The sequence below is a fragment of the Prionailurus bengalensis genome, chromosome B1 (assembly GCF_016509475.1).
Source record: "Prionailurus bengalensis isolate Pbe53 chromosome B1, Fcat_Pben_1.1_paternal_pri, whole genome shotgun sequence".
NCBI lineage: Eukaryota > Metazoa > Chordata > Mammalia > Carnivora > Felidae > Prionailurus > Prionailurus bengalensis.
In genome coordinates this window covers 184,878,733-184,896,826 of record NC_057344.1, presented here as the reverse complement: position 1 = coordinate 184,896,826, position 18,094 = coordinate 184,878,733, and the positions used below count along the sequence as shown (strand labels likewise).

At 34.4% G+C, this 18,094-nt stretch overlaps 1 protein-coding gene across 2 annotated transcripts in view; it reads left to right on the top strand.

Annotated features, from left to right (window-relative positions):
* TBC1D19 (TBC1 domain family member 19) overlaps nt 1–18,094 on the top strand; it is a 147,298-nt gene that overhangs the window by 66,295 nt on the left and 62,909 nt on the right. For both annotated transcript variants that reach the window (XM_043572824.1, XM_043572825.1), the window contains 4 exons: nt 449–487; nt 2,421–2,533; nt 14,190–14,264; nt 17,649–17,711. In XM_043572824.1, the coding sequence (XP_043428759.1) occupies nt 449–487; nt 2,421–2,533; nt 14,190–14,264; nt 17,649–17,711 (290 nt within the window). The remainder of the gene's footprint in view (nt 1–448; nt 488–2,420; nt 2,534–14,189; nt 14,265–17,648; nt 17,712–18,094) is intronic.

Here is an 18,094-nt window from a genome sequence, read left to right as displayed (position 1 = left end):
TTAAAAGCAAATCTTTGTTTCCCCCATATAATCTTTTAAAATGGCATTTGTATAGTGGGATTTTACCTATAATAGCATTAAGGCTTTATTTTTTTAGCTATGCTTTCATGGCAGATTAGAGCAGCAGTAGGGCTTTGCAAATGAAGCTGTCAAGAGGAGTGGACCTTTTTTCTGTTGTGAAAAGATATTCTGTTTTATTTTAACAAAGGAAAATTAGTTATCAGTTTCTTCTTCTGATTAAATGTACTTAACTCCCTTTTAATTTCCATAAACTTTAAACAACTTACAAAAAGATTTTTCTATATATAAAGGTAAATATTCTTATAGTTTTATACAGAACCATTCAGCTTTAGAAATAATTAACAGTATCAATACCAGAAAAAAATATACCTATGTTGTTACAAATGTGGTTGATCATACTTGTGTCTAATAATTTTATCATTTTTAGAACTTTTTGAAAATGAGCATGTACGTATTGGGCAAAAAGGTAAGCTTTTGATTCTACTAATTATGATTTCTGAAAATGAAACAGTCTTAAGTAAATGTCTGCATCATGTACCTCCAACTGAAATTCAATCTCTGGAAAGCTAAAAATCTAACAAAGAGTACTATTTAACTATGTAGGTAATGTAATGGGAATCCTTATAAAGAGGAGGAATGCATCATTTTGGCTTCATCAATAAATGTTAGATAAAGAAGAACACAGATGGTTCACTAAAAAGGAAATAATAAATGCAGACACACATTCTTCGAAAATGTGAGCTTAATCCATTCAGCAGAATTTCATTTTAAAATCAAAGAGGAAGGCTGTCTCTTTCATGCGCCCACACACTTCTCATTAGCGTTAATTGGAATATGCCCCTGCATTAGGAGAAGCTGTACTTCTCAATGACTGTTCACAATGGTAAGACTTAATACCCAAAGCGGCCCTTAGTGTTCTGGGGAATAATTTTTTCCCTATCTTTTGAAGATTCTTCTCCTTGTTTTTATAAATCTTATTTTGTCTTTGAAATGTGAAGTGCAGATAAGTCTTTGTGTCAGAATGTACCTTCTAGGGCGATTGTCATGTTCTAAACTCCATACTTCAATTTTTCAAAATAATATTTATTCAAGACATCATCATTTTTTTACTCGTATGTTTGACGTTTTCATTAAACAGAGTTGCAAATTAAGGAAAATGTCTCATTTCTTTTTTTTTTTTTAAGTTTATTTATTTTTGAGACAGAGAGAGAGCATGAACAGGAGAGGGTCAGAGAGAGAGGGAGACACAAAATCTGAAACAGGCTCCAGGCTCTGAGCTGTCAGCACAGAGCCTGACACGGGGCTCAAACTCACAGACAGCGAGATCATAACCTGAGCCGAAGTTGGACACTTAACCAACTGAGCCACCCAGGCGCCCCATGTCTCATCTCTTTTATATGATCCCTTTGTTTCTTTTGGATATGTCATTTTCATTTAGTACAAGTTTTTCCCCTTTTCTTTTAAGAAGAAAATAGAAGAAAATAATATATTAGACAAATATCGGCAGTTGTCTGATATGTCTTTTTTTGCTTTTATTTTTGTTTTGTGTGTTTTGGGAGAGCCTTTATTTTCAGACTTAATAGCTGGTATTTTCATTAAAGAAAATAAAAACGAAAATGAAAGCAAAAGCATAATATCTTAATTTTGTGAACTTGGCTGATTATAAAGAGCTTTTGCCTTCTTAAAAGATTATTAGTTCTTTTCTGTTTTTAGTTCTTTTTAAAAAAAGTCTCCCTTTTCTGTTGATTTTGGGAAATAGCTAAGAAGTCATCGAATTCTTTATAATTCTTAGCCATAATACTTCAAATACCATAGTACTTCAAAATACTAGAACATTCCTGACTTAGAGAATATGCCTAAGAAATTTATGTGTCTATATCACTAGTTTCAGATCCATGGAACAAAGTGATTTCAAAGTACCTACATTAAAAATTTTTACCGGGGCACCTGGGTGGCGCAGTCGGTTAAACGTCCGACTTCAGCCAGGTCACGATCTCGCGGTCCGTGAGTTCGAGCCCCGCGTCAGGCTCTGGGCTGATGGCTCAGAGCCTGGAGCCTGTTTCCGATTCTGTGTCTCCCTCTCTCTCTGCCCCTCCCCCGTTCATGCTCTGTCTCTCTCTGTCCCAAAAATAAATAAACGTTGAAAAAAAAAAATTAAAAAAAAAAAAAATTTTTACCAAATGGGGTGGGAGGTAGAGGAATTTCGGACTCAACATGTATAGGGCTGTAAACAGGGCCACATCAAAATTCAGAGAGTACAAGAAGGCTGTCAAGACGTGATGTAATTATGTTAGATATAGAGATGAAATATTAGCTTCCCCAAAGATTTTTAGTTAAAATATTTCAGTGTTGTCTTACATTATGAAATTTGTAATGAGATTTTACTCTACTTTTGACAGTTCTAGCAGAACAAGATAGTGCCGCTGCTCAACAGTATATCAGACAAGGAAGCCCCACAGCACTGAGAGCGGAATTATGGGCTCTCATTTTGAATATTTCCAGTCAACCTGAGGTAAGAGTCAAAGAAGATAGGCTAAATTTGAGCTCATTGACATTTATTCTTCAATGACCAGTGATTCACATTGTTGGTTTTTTTTTTTAATTTTTTAAATGTTTATTTATTTTTGAGAGAGAGAGAGAGGCAGAGTGTGAGCAGGGGAGGGGCAGAGAGAGAGGGGGACACGGAATCCGAAGCAGGCTCCGGGCTCTGAGCAGTCAGCACAGAGCCCAATGTGAGGCTCCAACCCACGTACTGTGAGATCATGACCTGGGGCAAAGCTGGACCCTAACTGACTGAGCCACCAGGCGCCCCAGTAACCAATTATTCAAAATAGAAATACTTTTTTTTTTTAATTTTGGTTTCTTAGCCTTATATATTTACCCCCTTTTCATTTACAAAAATCACTGTAGTTTTGAGTTCTAAGACAAGATTAACATAGAATATAATCACTGTGTGCTTAACATAGAAGTTTTTGTTGTCGATAATTAGTTGGATATTTTCAACTTATATGTACAAGAACAGTAAATAAAATTTTAAGAAATGGAGTCTGCCAGTGGAGATCAGTGAAGACATGTGAAAGAACTGGGATATTAGAATAAGGAGAGATAAAGGACCACTCAGTATATGTAAATGAGCGCTTTCTCCCTACAGTTGCTTTTGAAACATGCACTATTTTTAGGGTTCTAAAAACTGACACATTATGTGGCAATATTAGTTTTCTTAGTACAGGAACATTTTATTTTAGGAAATAAAATGAATATGAAGAGAAATCACCAACAGGCAAGTAACAGATTCAATAAAGAACAATTATATAAAACATTGATTCTTTTTGAAAAAAAATTGTTGTTTTGCTTAAAGCCCATTGATCGTATAACCCATCCATTTAAAGATTTTTAATAAGTAGCAAACTAATAGCTCCCTAGGCTAGTGGTTAAAAGCATGGGTTTTGCAGGGGACGCCTGAGTCAGTTAAGGCATCTGACTCTTGATTTTGGCTTCAGGTTATGATCTCATGTTTCATGAGATCAAGCCCCACATTGGGCCCCACGCTGATGGTGTGCGGCCTGCTTGGGATTCTCTCTCTCCCTCTCTCTGCTCCTTCCCCACGTGCACAAGCACTTTTCTCTCTCTCTCAAAATAAATAAACTTAAAAAAAAAAAAAAAAAAAACTTGGGTTTTAGAATTATATGGACCTGGTTTCAACTCCAAGCTTACTTAAAATGTGCCATTGAGTGAGTTAAATTTCTTGAAACCTCAATTTACCCATGCTGAAATACAGGTAATAATATTTATATCATAAGGTGGTTATGAGAATCAAATGAAAGGATATCTATGTCTTCTAACACAGTGCCTGACATGAATGGTCAACATTAATGATAGTAATAAAGTAATACTTACATGTTGCATAGTTTTATGTTATAAATTAATTGTAATTTAGAGTAATGGTTTTTAAGAAAATCAACTATTCATATTATTATAAGAAGTACACCTCTGACTTCTGCAAATTATGTTACATGTGTGCTTTTCTGTGTATGTGTGTGTTTTAAATTTCCCTCTGTGAACATCACTGTCAAAAATTACTTGCTTCCTTTCTGAAAGAATAAACTTTGTGATTGAGTTCCAAGAAGTTTTAGACCAAATGATATTGGTATCTTTTGTGTGACACTAGACGTAAGTTTACAGAACAGAAGTGAGTGTACATTGGGCATTTTGGGGGAGAGTATCAACTCTTGGAGAAGAGATGGTAACTCTTGTTGATGTAACCGTGTAGGCGACCTACCAAGTTCACTCATCAGGAGCTAGATTGACAAAACTTGTCTCTCCAGAGGAACTAATTGCTACTATTTTAGAAACAAATTGAGAATTTTTCCAGAAGTATCATCCGAGAGGGGCACCTGGGTGGCTCAGTTGGTAGAACATCTGACTCTTGATCTCAAGGTCTGAGTTCAAGTTCCATGTTGGGCGTGGAGACTACTTAAAAAAAATAAATAAATAAGTGTCATCCTAGAATAAGAATAGTAATCCCAATTAAATTCCAATAAAAAATGGTTGTTTATTATAATGTTCACAGGCAGTTTTCACACTTGAATTTTGGAGCTAATAGTCATCTTAATTTTTTTTTTGTTTATTTATTTTGAGAGAGAGAACGAGCATGAGCAGGGGAGGGTCAGAGAGACAGGGAGAGAGAGGATCACAAGCAGGCTCTGCACTGTTAGCACAGAGCCCAACTCAGGGCTTGAATTCACATATCATGAGGTCATGACCTGAGCTGAAATCAGAAGTCGGACGCTTAACCAACTGAGCCACCCAGGTGTCCCGTCATCTTAATCTTTAAATGCACAATGGCAAGTCTGGAAATAGAAATTAATAGTTGCAAAAAAGAAACCTTGATTTCATTGAATAAAACACTTTCCATCACTTTCACTTATTTTCAGGTGTAAAAGTATGACCTCAACAAACTAAAGCAGTTCCAAAATAATTGTTGTAGGTGGTAGGTACATTGGGTGGGTGGGGTGGGAGGGAAGAATAGTTGTTTCTTATCAAGAATACTTTATCAAAACTTTTTTTCAATCACTTAAAATAAGCAACGCATAGAAATGCATCATAATTGAGGAGTTACAGAGATAAGTGGAATATTTCACATTTCACACCCATGAAGATATTTTTAAAAATCTTATCTCAATAGATAGACTGGATTTAATGCTTTAAGTTCCTAGTAATTAATTTATTTCACTAGGACATTATTTACTTCAATTTTTTTCTCTTATTAAGGAAATATGTCATACATTTAAAAAGATTGGTTTTGTATATTTTCTTATATGCAAATCTCTAGGTGCCTATCAGGATATCCATATTTAGTAAACATTCGTCCTATTTTAAATTTTTTTGCTTAATTTAGTTTGCTAAAGAATACTGAAAATTCTTCTCTACTTTGTTTTAGGTACTTGCTTACTGATAAAATATCCAGGACTAGTATTAATTAAAATTTTCTTTAGTGAGTTCATAAGTTTCTCCACAACCTTCCCCAGGTCGATAACAATGCCTGACCTTCCTAGATTTTCCTGGTCAGGTCATTCAGTCTTCATAGTGCCCGTTTCTGACTTTCATTCTCCTCAACACTTCTTTTCAGAGTCTTAGCAAAACGCCTCATCTTCTCCTTCCTGGAGAAAACAGAAATCATCATAAGAGACTCGCTCAGATTCCTTCCACCACATCTGTAAACTTCTTTGCATCAGCACCTGTGCTTGCTTCCCGTACTTTTATTGCGAAACCTTCTGAAAGAAAAGTCTGTGTTGGAGGCATCCACTTCCATTAATTGGTCTGGCATACACCCCACTACATGACTACAACTGCCATGGCTAAAGTCACCAAAGAACAGTGGACACATTTTAGTCTTTACGTCTACTGTGTTTGATACTCTTGCTGACTCTGCCCTTGAAGTATTCTTGCTCTTTAATTTAGTTTGCCCTGTTTTCGTAGTTCTTCATTCTCTTTCTTTCTTTCTTTCTTTCTTTCTTTCTTTCTTTCTTTCTTTCTTTCTTTCTTCTTTTTCTTTTTTTTTTTCATGTCCATTTTGAGTTCCTTTGCTGGACCTTAAGGGCTTGTATTTGTAAGAATTCCATTTTGATCTTCTTTTCATTCTGTACTACATGTTGCCTGGCCTGTCTTACTTACAGGTCACTTATTCCCTAATGGCTTTGACTCTGGGTTCAGCCAAACTCTCTCTTACGCCTAAAACTTTAATTTCCAGTTGCCCACAGAACTCCAATATGTGTTCTGAAATTATGCCAGACTCCTGATGCCTAAAAGAAAAGGCATAATTACCTCGATGCGTTTGTGGTCCTTCAAGAGATGCTGTTTTATCTTTCTTTGCTCCCTGCAGTTCTCATCCTGAAAAAACCTCCACAGACTTTTGTCTGCTTGGAAACACCTACTCTTCTTTTAGACGCCGCTTGTTCTGTCACCTTCTCTGAGAAACCTTCCCCCCATTCTCTCCCCTACCTTGTCTTCTCCCAGCTCCATCACCACTACAGTTAGACACCTTTTTCTCTCTCTCCTGTCATAACCAGGGCAGGAACAAAGGCCTAAAGACACAGAAACACATACCATACTTCTTCTTTTCTTTTCTTTTTTTTTTTTTTTTTTTTTTACTTCTAAGTTTCTTTCTTTATTTTGAGAGAGAGCATGCAGGAGGGGCGGAGAGGGAGAATCCCAAGCAGGCTTTGCATTGTCAGTGCAGAGCCCAACATGGGGCTTGAACCCACGAACTGTGAGATCATGACCTGAGCCAAAACCAAGAGTTGGACACCTGGTCCGACTGAGCCACCCAGGCGCCCCACATATACTATACTTCTTATTCATTTGGCTGCTGCAGTTTCTAGGTCGAATACCTGAGGACAAGGACTGTTTTTCCTCTTCACCATCTGTAAATGTCAGTATATTGTACAGTGTCTGAAAATGGTAGGCTCACATAATGTTTAATGACCTACAAAGTGTTAGGAATGTTCTTTGGAGTCTTTCATTTCCTGTGAGTATATTTCCTTTTTTCTTTAGTTAAAAAGTGTAAGTCTGCATAAAGTACCAAACAAATATATATACAAAAGTTTAAATATTCTCTGATGCTGAAAATTTGGGCTACTTTGTTTTTCAGAGATGGCTTTTTATAATTATAATTTATTACTCTTAAATATCTATATTACTGGAGCTTAAAAATATCCTGTTATATTATTAGTAATCATTGCATTTTCTAATTGCTTATATATTTTATAGACTATAATTAAAATATTAATATAAAAATCATCATTTATCACTATAACATAGTTATAATTTCAACTTTATTATCCGTGTTTTTCTTTCATTTTATATGGATAAATTACACCAAAAATTACTGAAACAAAACATCCTAGATTGGAATTAGGAGGACTAGATGAGTCACTAGCCAGTTCTGTAAGTTTGGCTAAGACAGTTAACTTGGCCAGATCTCATTTCCTTAATGTTCAACTAAGGCAGATAGACTAGATATTTCCAAGGTACCTTCTACGTCTCAAATTCTCTGATTTGTTTTTATTTTTCTCTTAATTAAAAGTAGATTTTTGTCAGTAGCACTGTTACATGCCTAAAGTTATAGATGTTAAGTTATTCACAGCACTTTGAAGATATACTTCTTTATGGAAGCATACTGCACTAAGATTAAAAATTTAATGACTTTCTTTTATTGAAATATTTATTAGTTTCCTAGCATTGGTTATGAAGGGTATTTATCATTAATTTATAATAAAAAACATTACAAATATGATTACAAATTACTACTTAGAATAGCAATTAACATGAAATTCCCTATGGGAATTTGTAAATTATAGGCAATAATGTAAATATGAATACATGTAGGTATGTAGTGGTATTTCACTGTTGTTTTCATTTACATTTCCCTCATGACATATGATGTGGAACATCTTTTCATATGCTTATTTCCTATTTGTAAGTCGTCTTTGTTGAGGTGTCTGTTGAGCTCTATAGCCCATTTTTTAATTGCGTTGTTTGTTTTCTTGTTGAGTTTTAAGAGTTCTTTGTATATTTTGGATAAAAGTCCTTTATCAGATATATCTTTTGCAAATATTTTTTTCCTGGCCAGTGGCTTGTTTTCTCATTTTCTTGACATTGTCTTTTGCAGAGCACAAGTGTTTAATTTTAATGCAGCCAGCCCATCCATTATTTCTTTTTATGGATCATGTCTTTGATTATATCTAAAAAGGCATCACCATATCTAAGGTCATCTTGGTTTTCTCCTGTATTATCCCCTATGAGTTTTGTAGTTTTGCACTTTACATTTAAGTCTGTGATTTATTTTGAGTTAATTTTTGTGATGGGTGTAAGGTCTGTATCTAGATGATGGTGATGATGATGATTGCATGTGGATGTTCACTTGTTTTATCCTCCTTTTTGTAAAGATTGGTTTTTGGTTTTTGCTCCCTCATATTTCCTTTACTTCTTTGTCAAAGATCAGTTGACTGTATTTATGTTGGTCTGTTTCTGGAATCTGTTTTGTTCCATTGATTTGTCTATTCTTTTGCCAATACCACATTGCCTTAATTACTGTAGTTTTATAGTAAGTCTTGAAGTTGAGCAATATCAGTCCTCCAACATTGCTCTTCTCCTTCAGTATTGTGTTGGCTATTCTGGGTCTTTTATTTCTTGATATAAGCTTTAAAATTTCCTCTTTCTCCTTCAGTATTGTGTTGGCTACTTTGGGTCTTTTACCTCATGATAAAAACTTTAGATAATCAGTTTGTCAGTATCCACAAAATATCTTCCTGGGATTTTGATTGGGATTGCATTGAATCTATAGATCAAGTTAGAAAGAATACATATCTTGTATCTGTATACAAGATACAAGATATGTATTGACATATTGATTGACAATATTGATTGTATTGACATATGATTGACAATATTGATTCTTCCTATCTATGAACATGAAATATCTCTCCACTTATTCAACTTTTCTTTGATTTCATTCATCAGAATTTTGTGGCTTGGCTCATGTAGATCTTACACATATTTTGTTAGATCTATATCTAAGTTGAAATTATTCTCTGGGGGGCTGGTGTAAATGGTATTATGTTTTTAATTTCAAATTCCCCTTGTTCATTGCTTGTATATAGGAACATGATTGGCTTTTGAATATTAACCTTTTTATCTTGCAATCTTGCTGTAATTGCTCATTAGTTCCAGGAGGTTTTCTTTGTCAAATCTTTTGCGTTTTCTACATAGACAGTCATGTCATTTGCAAACAAAGACAGTTTTACTTCTTCATTGTGAATCTGTGTACCATTTATTTCCTTTTCCTGTCTTATAGTAGCTAGAACTTCCACTCTGATGTTGAAAAGGAGTGGTGAGAGGGGACATCCTTACCCTGTACCTAATTTTAGGGGGAAAGCTTTGAGTTTCTCAGCATAAGCATTATGATAGCTGTAAGTATTTTTGTAGCTATTCTTTATAAAGTTGAGGCAGTTCCCCTCTATTTCTAATTTATGAGAGTTTTTATTATAAATGGGTGTTGTATTTTGTCAAATGCTTTTACTTTTTCTATTGATGTAATCATGGTTTTTTTTTTTTCTTGTTAACCCATGATGTGATAGATTACATTAATTGATTTTTAAATGTTGAACCAGCTTTATAAACCTGTGGTAAATCTCATGTGGTCCTGGTGTACCGTTCTTTTTATACATTGTTGGATTCAATTTTGCTACTCTTTTGTTGAGGACTTTTTTTTTTTTCTGTGTCCATGAGTGATATTGGTCTCTTTTCTGTTCTTGTGATATTTTTGTCTCTTTTGGTGTTAGGGCAATGTTGACCTTATAGAATGAGCTAGGAAGTATTTCCCCACTTCTGTTTTCTGACAGAGATTGTAGAGGATTGATAGAATGTCTTTTTTTTTTTAATCTTTTTTTTTTAACGTTTATTTATTTTTGAGACAGAGAGAGACAGAGCATGAACGGGGGAGGGTCAGAGAGAGAGGGAGACACAGAATCTGAAAGAGGCTCCAGGCTCTGAGCTGTCAGCCCAGAGCCCGACGCGGGGCTCGAACTCACGGACCGGGAGATCATGACCTGAGCCGAAGTTGGACACTCAACCGACTGAGCCACCCAGGCGCCCCTCGAATGTCCTTCTTAAATGGTCGGTAGTGAACCCCTCTGGGCTTAGTACTGTCTGTTTTGGAAGGTTATGAATTATTGAATCAACTAATAGATATAGGCCTATTCAAGATTGTCTGTTTCTTTTTTGTGTGAATTTTGGCAAACTGTGTTCTTCATATAATTGGTCCATTTCACCTAGGTTATAAAATCTGTGGGTATCCAGTTGTTTATAGTACCACTTTATTATCCTTTTAATGTCCAAGGATCTGTAGTGATATTCCCACTTTCATTTCCAATATTAGCAGTCTGTGTCCTCTCTCTTTTTTCCTTATTAATCTGGCTAGAGGCTCATCAGTTTTACTAATCTTTTCAAAAAACCAGCTTTGGTTTTGATGATTTTTCTCTATTGATCTTCTGTTTTCAATTTCATTTATTTTTGCTCTAAATATTATGATTACTTTTTTCTGCTTACTTTGGATTTAATTTGCTCTTCTTTTTCTAGTTTCCTAAGGTGGGAACTAAAATTATTGTTTTTAGATTTTTCTTGTTTTCTAATCTATTCATTCAGTGCTATAAATTTATCTTTAAGCACTACTTTCGTGCATCCCACAAATTTTCATAAGTTGCATTTTCATTTTCATTTAGTTCAAAATATTTTAAATTTATCTTGAGAGCTCTTATTTGACCCATGTGTTATTAGAAATATGTTGTCTAAGTATTTGGTTATTTTTCAGTTGTCTTTCTGTTACTGATTTCTAGTTTAATTGCATTGTGATCTAAGAGCAGACATTGTGTGATTTTTATTCTTTTAAATTTGTTATGGGTGTCTTATGACCCAGAATGTGGTCTGTCTTGGTGAATGTCCCATGTTAGCTTGAGAAGCATTTCCATTCTGCTGTTGTTGGATGAGGTAGTGTATGGATGTCTATTATATCCAGCTAATGGATGGTGTTGTTGTATTCAACTTTATCCTTATTGGTTTTCTACCTGCCGAATCTGCCCATTTCTGATAGAGAAGTAATAAAGTTTTATTTCAGTTGGACATTTATGGTTTATTGAATAAATGATGCTGATAATTAACCATCTTTCTGAAAGAAAACAGACCTTTTGCTTATCATATGTAAAGATAAGTTACAAGTAGATTATAAATATTTAAATAAAAATAGTAATTTTAGAAAAGATAAAAAAAAATTTGTATAAACATATGGTAAGGTAGCCTTGCCTAAGCAAAAAACAAACAAACAAACAAAAAACCCCAAAGCTATAGGGAATTTTAAAAAAGTTGTCAATGTATACCATAAACAAGAATCAAACACTTTTTTTTTAAGAAAAAGTATTTGTAATTCAAATGACAAAGCATTAATCCTCATTATAAATAGACTGACAAATTAATAAAATAATTATAACCTAATAGAAAAATGTTATGAAAGGCAAATCATTGAAGTAGAAATTCAGATGCCCAGTAAACAGATGAGAGGATGTTCACCTTTATTGTTATTTGGGAAAGTGCAAATTAACACAACAATAAGACACCCATTTTTCATCCGTGAGAAAGTTAAAAGAGGTGAGGATATAGGTAAACTTGTGCATTCATGTGTGGCTGGTGGGAATCTGAATTGATGATTTTTGGAAAATGGTTGGGCAAACTATAGTCCAGCTAAAGTTATGTATAACCCTCAGCCTATAATCCTTTCTTTGTCAATGTATTCCATAGATACGAAAGCACATGTGTGTAAGGATATTTATTACAGTGTTATTTGTGGTGGCAAGCAACTTCAGTATCCATCTACAAGAGAAAGATTAAATAAATTATGGTCGGTCTATGGCACAGCTTTAAAAATAGTACAGTGTATTTAGCTATTAAGAAGAAAGACAGATGTATAGTTGCTAACATAGAGGGATGACCATGATATGTCTAAGTTAGAGAAGCTGAATGAGTATAGTATGATTCCAGTTTATGTTAAAAAATGACAACCAAAACCCTTACATATAATTATATATTTGTACAAATGTGGAGAAAGCTATGGAAGAATACAAATTACAAATAATGTTATAAATACAACACAGATAACATTATTTTCTTTGGGAAAGCAGAATGGAAAAAGAAAGGATTATTAAACTTTTTCTTTATCCAGCTGTAGATTGTTTCACTTTTTTTTAACAGTCATATATCGGTTTGTGATTTTTTATTTATTTTATTTTTAAAAAGAGGCATAACTCTGAATTCCTTAGCTTTTCCATCCCCGTTGCTAGGAAATATTAGAGTATAATGCTAGGCTCTTTGCCAGTTGTCAAGGGTTGGTATTTGAATTAGGTACTATTCCTATCTTTAAGAATGTTCTTTTATTTTAGTGAGAGAAATGGATTCAATAGGTACAATGGAAGTTAAAATAATAAAATAATTTTGCCTTAGTTAAGAAATCAAAACATCATAAATAAGAGGAAAGTAAGATTTTTTTAAAAATTAAAATTAAAATGACTAAAAGTAGGTAGTAAATCTCCAGATTATCTTTAGGCAAAGAGCACTTTCACCGAAGTCAGAGCACTCTGCATTAAGCATCTTTCAAGACTAAGAAATTAATTTCAGGGGCGCCTGGGTGGCTCAGTCAGTTGAGTGTCTGACTCTTGATTTTGGGTCAGGCCATGATCCCAAGGTTGTGGGACAGACCCCCGTGTCTGGTTCTCTGCTGAGGGTGGAGTCTACTTGAGATTCTCTGTCTCTCCCTTTTCCTCTGCCCCACTCCCCAGCTCGTTCACTCTCTCTGTCTCTAAAAAAAAAAAAATCATATTTCATATTTCAGGAAACATAGGGTCATATACATCCTGCCAAGGCAGGTACACGCAACAGATACTCTTTGTCCCGAGCAACCCTGTCCCACAGCTCTTACCTGTCTGAGGGAATATCTTCAGAAAGAATCATACAGATTGGCGTGTACCAGTGGAGCCAAGCAGTGTTTGGATATGGGCAGAAACTAAGACTAAAGTGCCTAAGAGATGTTTGGAGGGATTTGGAGGAACATAAGGGTCAGCTAAAACAATGAGTTGCTATTTCCATCTGAGTTGTTTTTAAGATGCCACTTGATCCTTACCTTCATTCTTGTTGTTGTTGTTGTTGTTGTTGTTGTTGTTGTTCTTCTTCTTCTTCTTCTTCTTCTTTTTAATTAATGAATGTCCTGACCAACTATTAACCTGATGCTTAACTGGATTACAGTTTCAAGCCCCTCCTCCTTTTCCCCCTTCTTCCCTCCTTCCATAGTTTTCCTTTCCTATCTTTTTCTCTACTTTCCATCTTCCCTCTCTTTTTTCTATGTCTTATTCTCTATTAAGTTAAACATTGCCTAATCTTTTCACTGTATACAGTTAATCAGATTTTATAGTGTTATGGAACCATATTCTGATATTAAAAAAAACTGACTTCTTTCGTATGCTCTGTGATTGTATTTACTAGCAGAGATGATTTGTTATGTTTAACATTTTTATTTTATGATAATTTAGGTACTAGAACAACAGTACAGAGTAGTCCTTCTGGGGTTTTTAATAGCTTCTACAGCCAGGTTTCCTTGGATCAAATCTCACTACCTTTGTGGCCTTGGACAGCAAGTTACTTTTTTCTCTGGGTCTGTTTCTCAAATATGAATGGGAATAATAATTTTTAAAATTGGAATAATAATCACTGAACTATTTTATTTTGTTGGTATGGGATTAAATGAGTTAACTCATGTGTGGTGGGCAAACAGTTTCTGGCACCTAGTAATTAATAAATATTTGCTATTAAAGTTAAATTACAGCTGATTAATTTGGGAAACATTGATTGAATACCCACCAGGTGCTCAGATCTTATCCTAAGTGATGGGATTAAGTATATTTATTAAGTGTCTATCATTAGCTAGGCATGGAGAATGTAGTGAATAAAATAAAGTCCTCTTAGAGTTCATAATACTGTTAATGATTATTACTTATTAAAATTTGAGGCTGACTCTATAAATGTGATTGACCTTTAATTTTATTTGTTTGTTTTACTTTTAAATCTAGGATATCTTATATTATGAGCAGCTCAAGACCAATGTGATACAACATGACCTTTTGGTGGATAGTCTAATCTATAAAGTAAGTAAAAGTGTATAGTTTTTTTTCATTTCAGAAATACCATTTAACAATTACTGAGAGTCTTGAACATGCAGGGCCTGTATTTTGTATGATAATATAGATTAACCTTGAAAAATAATTGTAAGTGGTCATTGTACTTGTAAATTTAAGGTTCATCTTCAAAATTTGTAGTCTCCAGTAAATATTATCCTCTTTCCTTTTGAAGTTGTCCTCATGATACTTTCCTGGTACTCTGATTTTTTTGATTAAAAGAATGGTAACATTTCTTATTCCTATAAATTCAAGTTATCCACAGAGACCAAATAAAAATGCAACTGAAAGGAAAATCAGACTATATTTTTCAGAGTCAAAATCAGACTGATATTTTTATCTTATTTATCATGATTCTTTAGGGCCTACTTGTTTATTCTCTTGTATTGAAGTATTTTTTCATTTTTAATTTTTTATAGTTTCTAGCCATGTGGTTAAGCACATCTCAAGTTTCATGATCGGGATACACTGAGTTTTTGTGTCCAAGCATCTGATACCAAGTTGAGGGTTGAGATGTTGATGGTGTAAGCATGATATAGGATATGACTGATTCTGGATTAATAATTGGGCTATTGAAAAGACTTGTGTATTTTTAATTTAGAACTTGTAAGATAGAGAAGGAGGGCATATTAGTTCATCTCTCAGGAATGGGGGAGAGAAAGTTACACATGGAGTATCTGAAGATTTTTGTGGGTGGAACGTGACCAAGGTTAATAAAAATAGTAGCTACTAGCATTTAATGACTGTTTACTATGTGCCATACAGTGTTCCAAACTCTTTATGTAAATTGTTTAGGATCCTAAAAACTACCCTTAACAGTAGCAGATACCAGCACTTAGGTATCATTTATAGATAAATGCATTCCCCCCGGCCCCGGGGGAAAAAGCCTTACATTCTGTAAAATCATGCATTAAAGATAATAGAGCTTATGGGAAAAATAGGATTGAGGTAATTTTGCAACTTTGTAACCAGAGTACTAACAAAAACAATTACTGCTAGTTTGGAAGATGCATTAGACAACTCAGACAGGCTGCTCCTACAGAAGCTATTGAAAATGTACAAATATAATAAAGTAGAAATGCTAAACTAATGCAGATGGAAGTGGTGTGCTGGGCCCCCGGGGCTGCTGTGAAGGTGGGCACAAGAGGGAGTGTAGCAGCTAAGGGACGTGCAGGGCCAGGGGTATGGCTCTCTGCAGAGGGATCCCCTCGTGTAATCATTCGTTTTGAATTTTCTGGAAATACGATTATGAGGGCTCATGCCTGTACAGCAGCTGAGCTGAAGGCATTTTTCCTTTGTTGCTGAAGGCTGTAATTCTACTCTTGCCATCTTGGCTCCCCTGTTTAAAAGAAAAGTTGCATGTGAACCACCACAATTTCCATGTTGTAACAGACAGCGTTCCCTTACCCACCAGCCACATGTTGACACGCGTTATAGCAAAATAGGAAGTACTGTTATTTTACTGTTTTATAGATGAAGGAAGTGAAGAAAGATTAGGGAAATTAATTAAATTCCCATATTAAGTAGCAAAGCCAAGATTTGAATGGAGGTGATTTGACTTCACAACCATACTTTTTAAATCACTATTCTCTACAGGAAGCAAAGTCTTGACTCTCTCAGAAGTTTTACGTAGATTTGGATCACAGGTACTATTGTTAAGTTTAAGGTCAAAGAGTCATGCTCAGGGGATTATTTTAGCAACAGCGTAAGAGATCTTTTGGGCTTTAAGACCTTTCAACCTCTTTTCTATTCAAATGAAAGAAGCCCAAAAAGGGAAGAAGTTCAGAAAATCAGGGAGTGCTAGCTGAGGATTCTCTTTGCTGCGAACATGAGTTTCAGTTTGAATCAGTAAAGAAAATCTGTTGTGAGAAAGAGGTAACCAGTTTGTATCTGAGAAATGGATGTAAGTTTTGGTAGAATCAATCCTGACTGTCCACAGCATGAATATTTTTAGGAAGATACCTGTCTCTGGTTGTTCTGACTTGTATGTGTTGAGCTTTGCTGATCTCGTTGGAGCAACTCCAAATGTTATTAAAGTCAGCTTTTAAGGGAATGGGCATTTAAGATAATTATTTGAAATTTCATGACAGTTTCATATGGCAAACACTAATTTTTAATCTATCTGAAAATAAAGTAAGATTATGTTAGTGGTTAAAGGAATGAATGGAACAAGGCAGCACTAAATTTGGAACATCATTAAACCTTCCCTAAGCTAAATTATTAAATGGTTCTCTCTGGACTATATTTTTTTTCCCACAAAAGTTGTGTGGTAGCCACACCTTCTATAGTTTTCCATCATTTACTATACCAGTTTATACCAGTGTTTCTCAACCTTTTCTTTATCATCAACTCCCTAAAGAGAAAACATTAATTTTTCTCTAATATAAAAAAATTAAATACCAAAGAATAAAATTTTGTTGGACAGAGACAAGCTTTGGAGGTCCATAAACCATTATAATATGTAAAACTTTTTGGCTTCCAAGAACTAATTCTCACCCCCTTAGGGGCAATATCATCCCCTCTGCCCATGTTGTCTTCTGATAGAAGACTAGCCTCTTTCCTCTTAATTTGTGTCTTTATAATTAACTTTTTCTAGACTTAGAGCGCATTCACGCCTTCCAGAGGCATCCATGACCCATTTCCTCCTCCCTTAATGGATCCTTTGCTCAACAGCCTGGTTGAAATTTGTAGACTGAGCAATATTATCTTGGATTTCTTTAATATTTCTTTGTAACTGTTCCCATATTTTTACTGTGTGTGTATTCTTGCTATAAGACTATAGACTTCTTGAAGATAAACATTTGTTTGGTGGGTAATATGCAATGACTTGCAAATGAATAATCACAAAGGGGTGGAAGATGTTTGGTATTTCAAGGGAATGTCAAGAATGTAAACTTGAACAGTAGAGGATGATTTGGGAACTAATTTCGGGCCAGATTGTTATGATTACTTCTGGATGTTATGATTGTATCTATTTTTCCAACATTAAGACACTTAAATACTAGATTTAAATAAGATTAAATATTAGATTTAAAGAAGATAAATATTGAAATAAATAATCAGGAATTACTAATGGAACCTAAAAGGTTGTAAGCAATTTGAGGTGTAATAATGTGTCACATATATTAATATATGTATAAAGTATATAAAGTATACTTATATACTTATAAGTATAAATTACTTATAAAGTACATATAAAGTATATTTATAGCAATGATGAAATCTGATTGAGACATTTATAATGATACATAAGTAAGATCATTGCAGTATTGTTTCTAGATATTGCATTTATATCATAGTACTATAGACCTATACCTTTAGGTTCTTTTCAGGACTCTCTACCTTTAATTATAGGATGTGAAGTTGACAGCAAGCAATGATGATTATTATTTTGTATTTGAAGACTATTTATATCAGGTAAGTTGAAAAATTAAAGCGTCTAATGTTCTTGTTTTAAGTGCTCTAACTTAGCATATTTTAGCTGAATTCTCTGTTGTTAGCTGAATTCTGCCAAAATCCAAGCCATGTTCATTTTTTTATCAAATGTCGTTAAGTTTAGAATCAGGTTAACTTTTTTTCTTATGTGGGATTGGGTGGGAGAGTAAGAGTTCTCAAGTGAGTGCGTGGACTGTTTGTTTTGGTCCTATCTGCTAGCACAAGGACAGGTACAGGCACAGATTCTTAACCTAGGGGTCACATTCATGCTGAAGCCGTCCCACGGTGTTTAGAAACAACATTTTACATGATACTTTTCTGTTAAAAGTATTGAATAAATAATTAAACGTTTTGAAGTCAGTTTG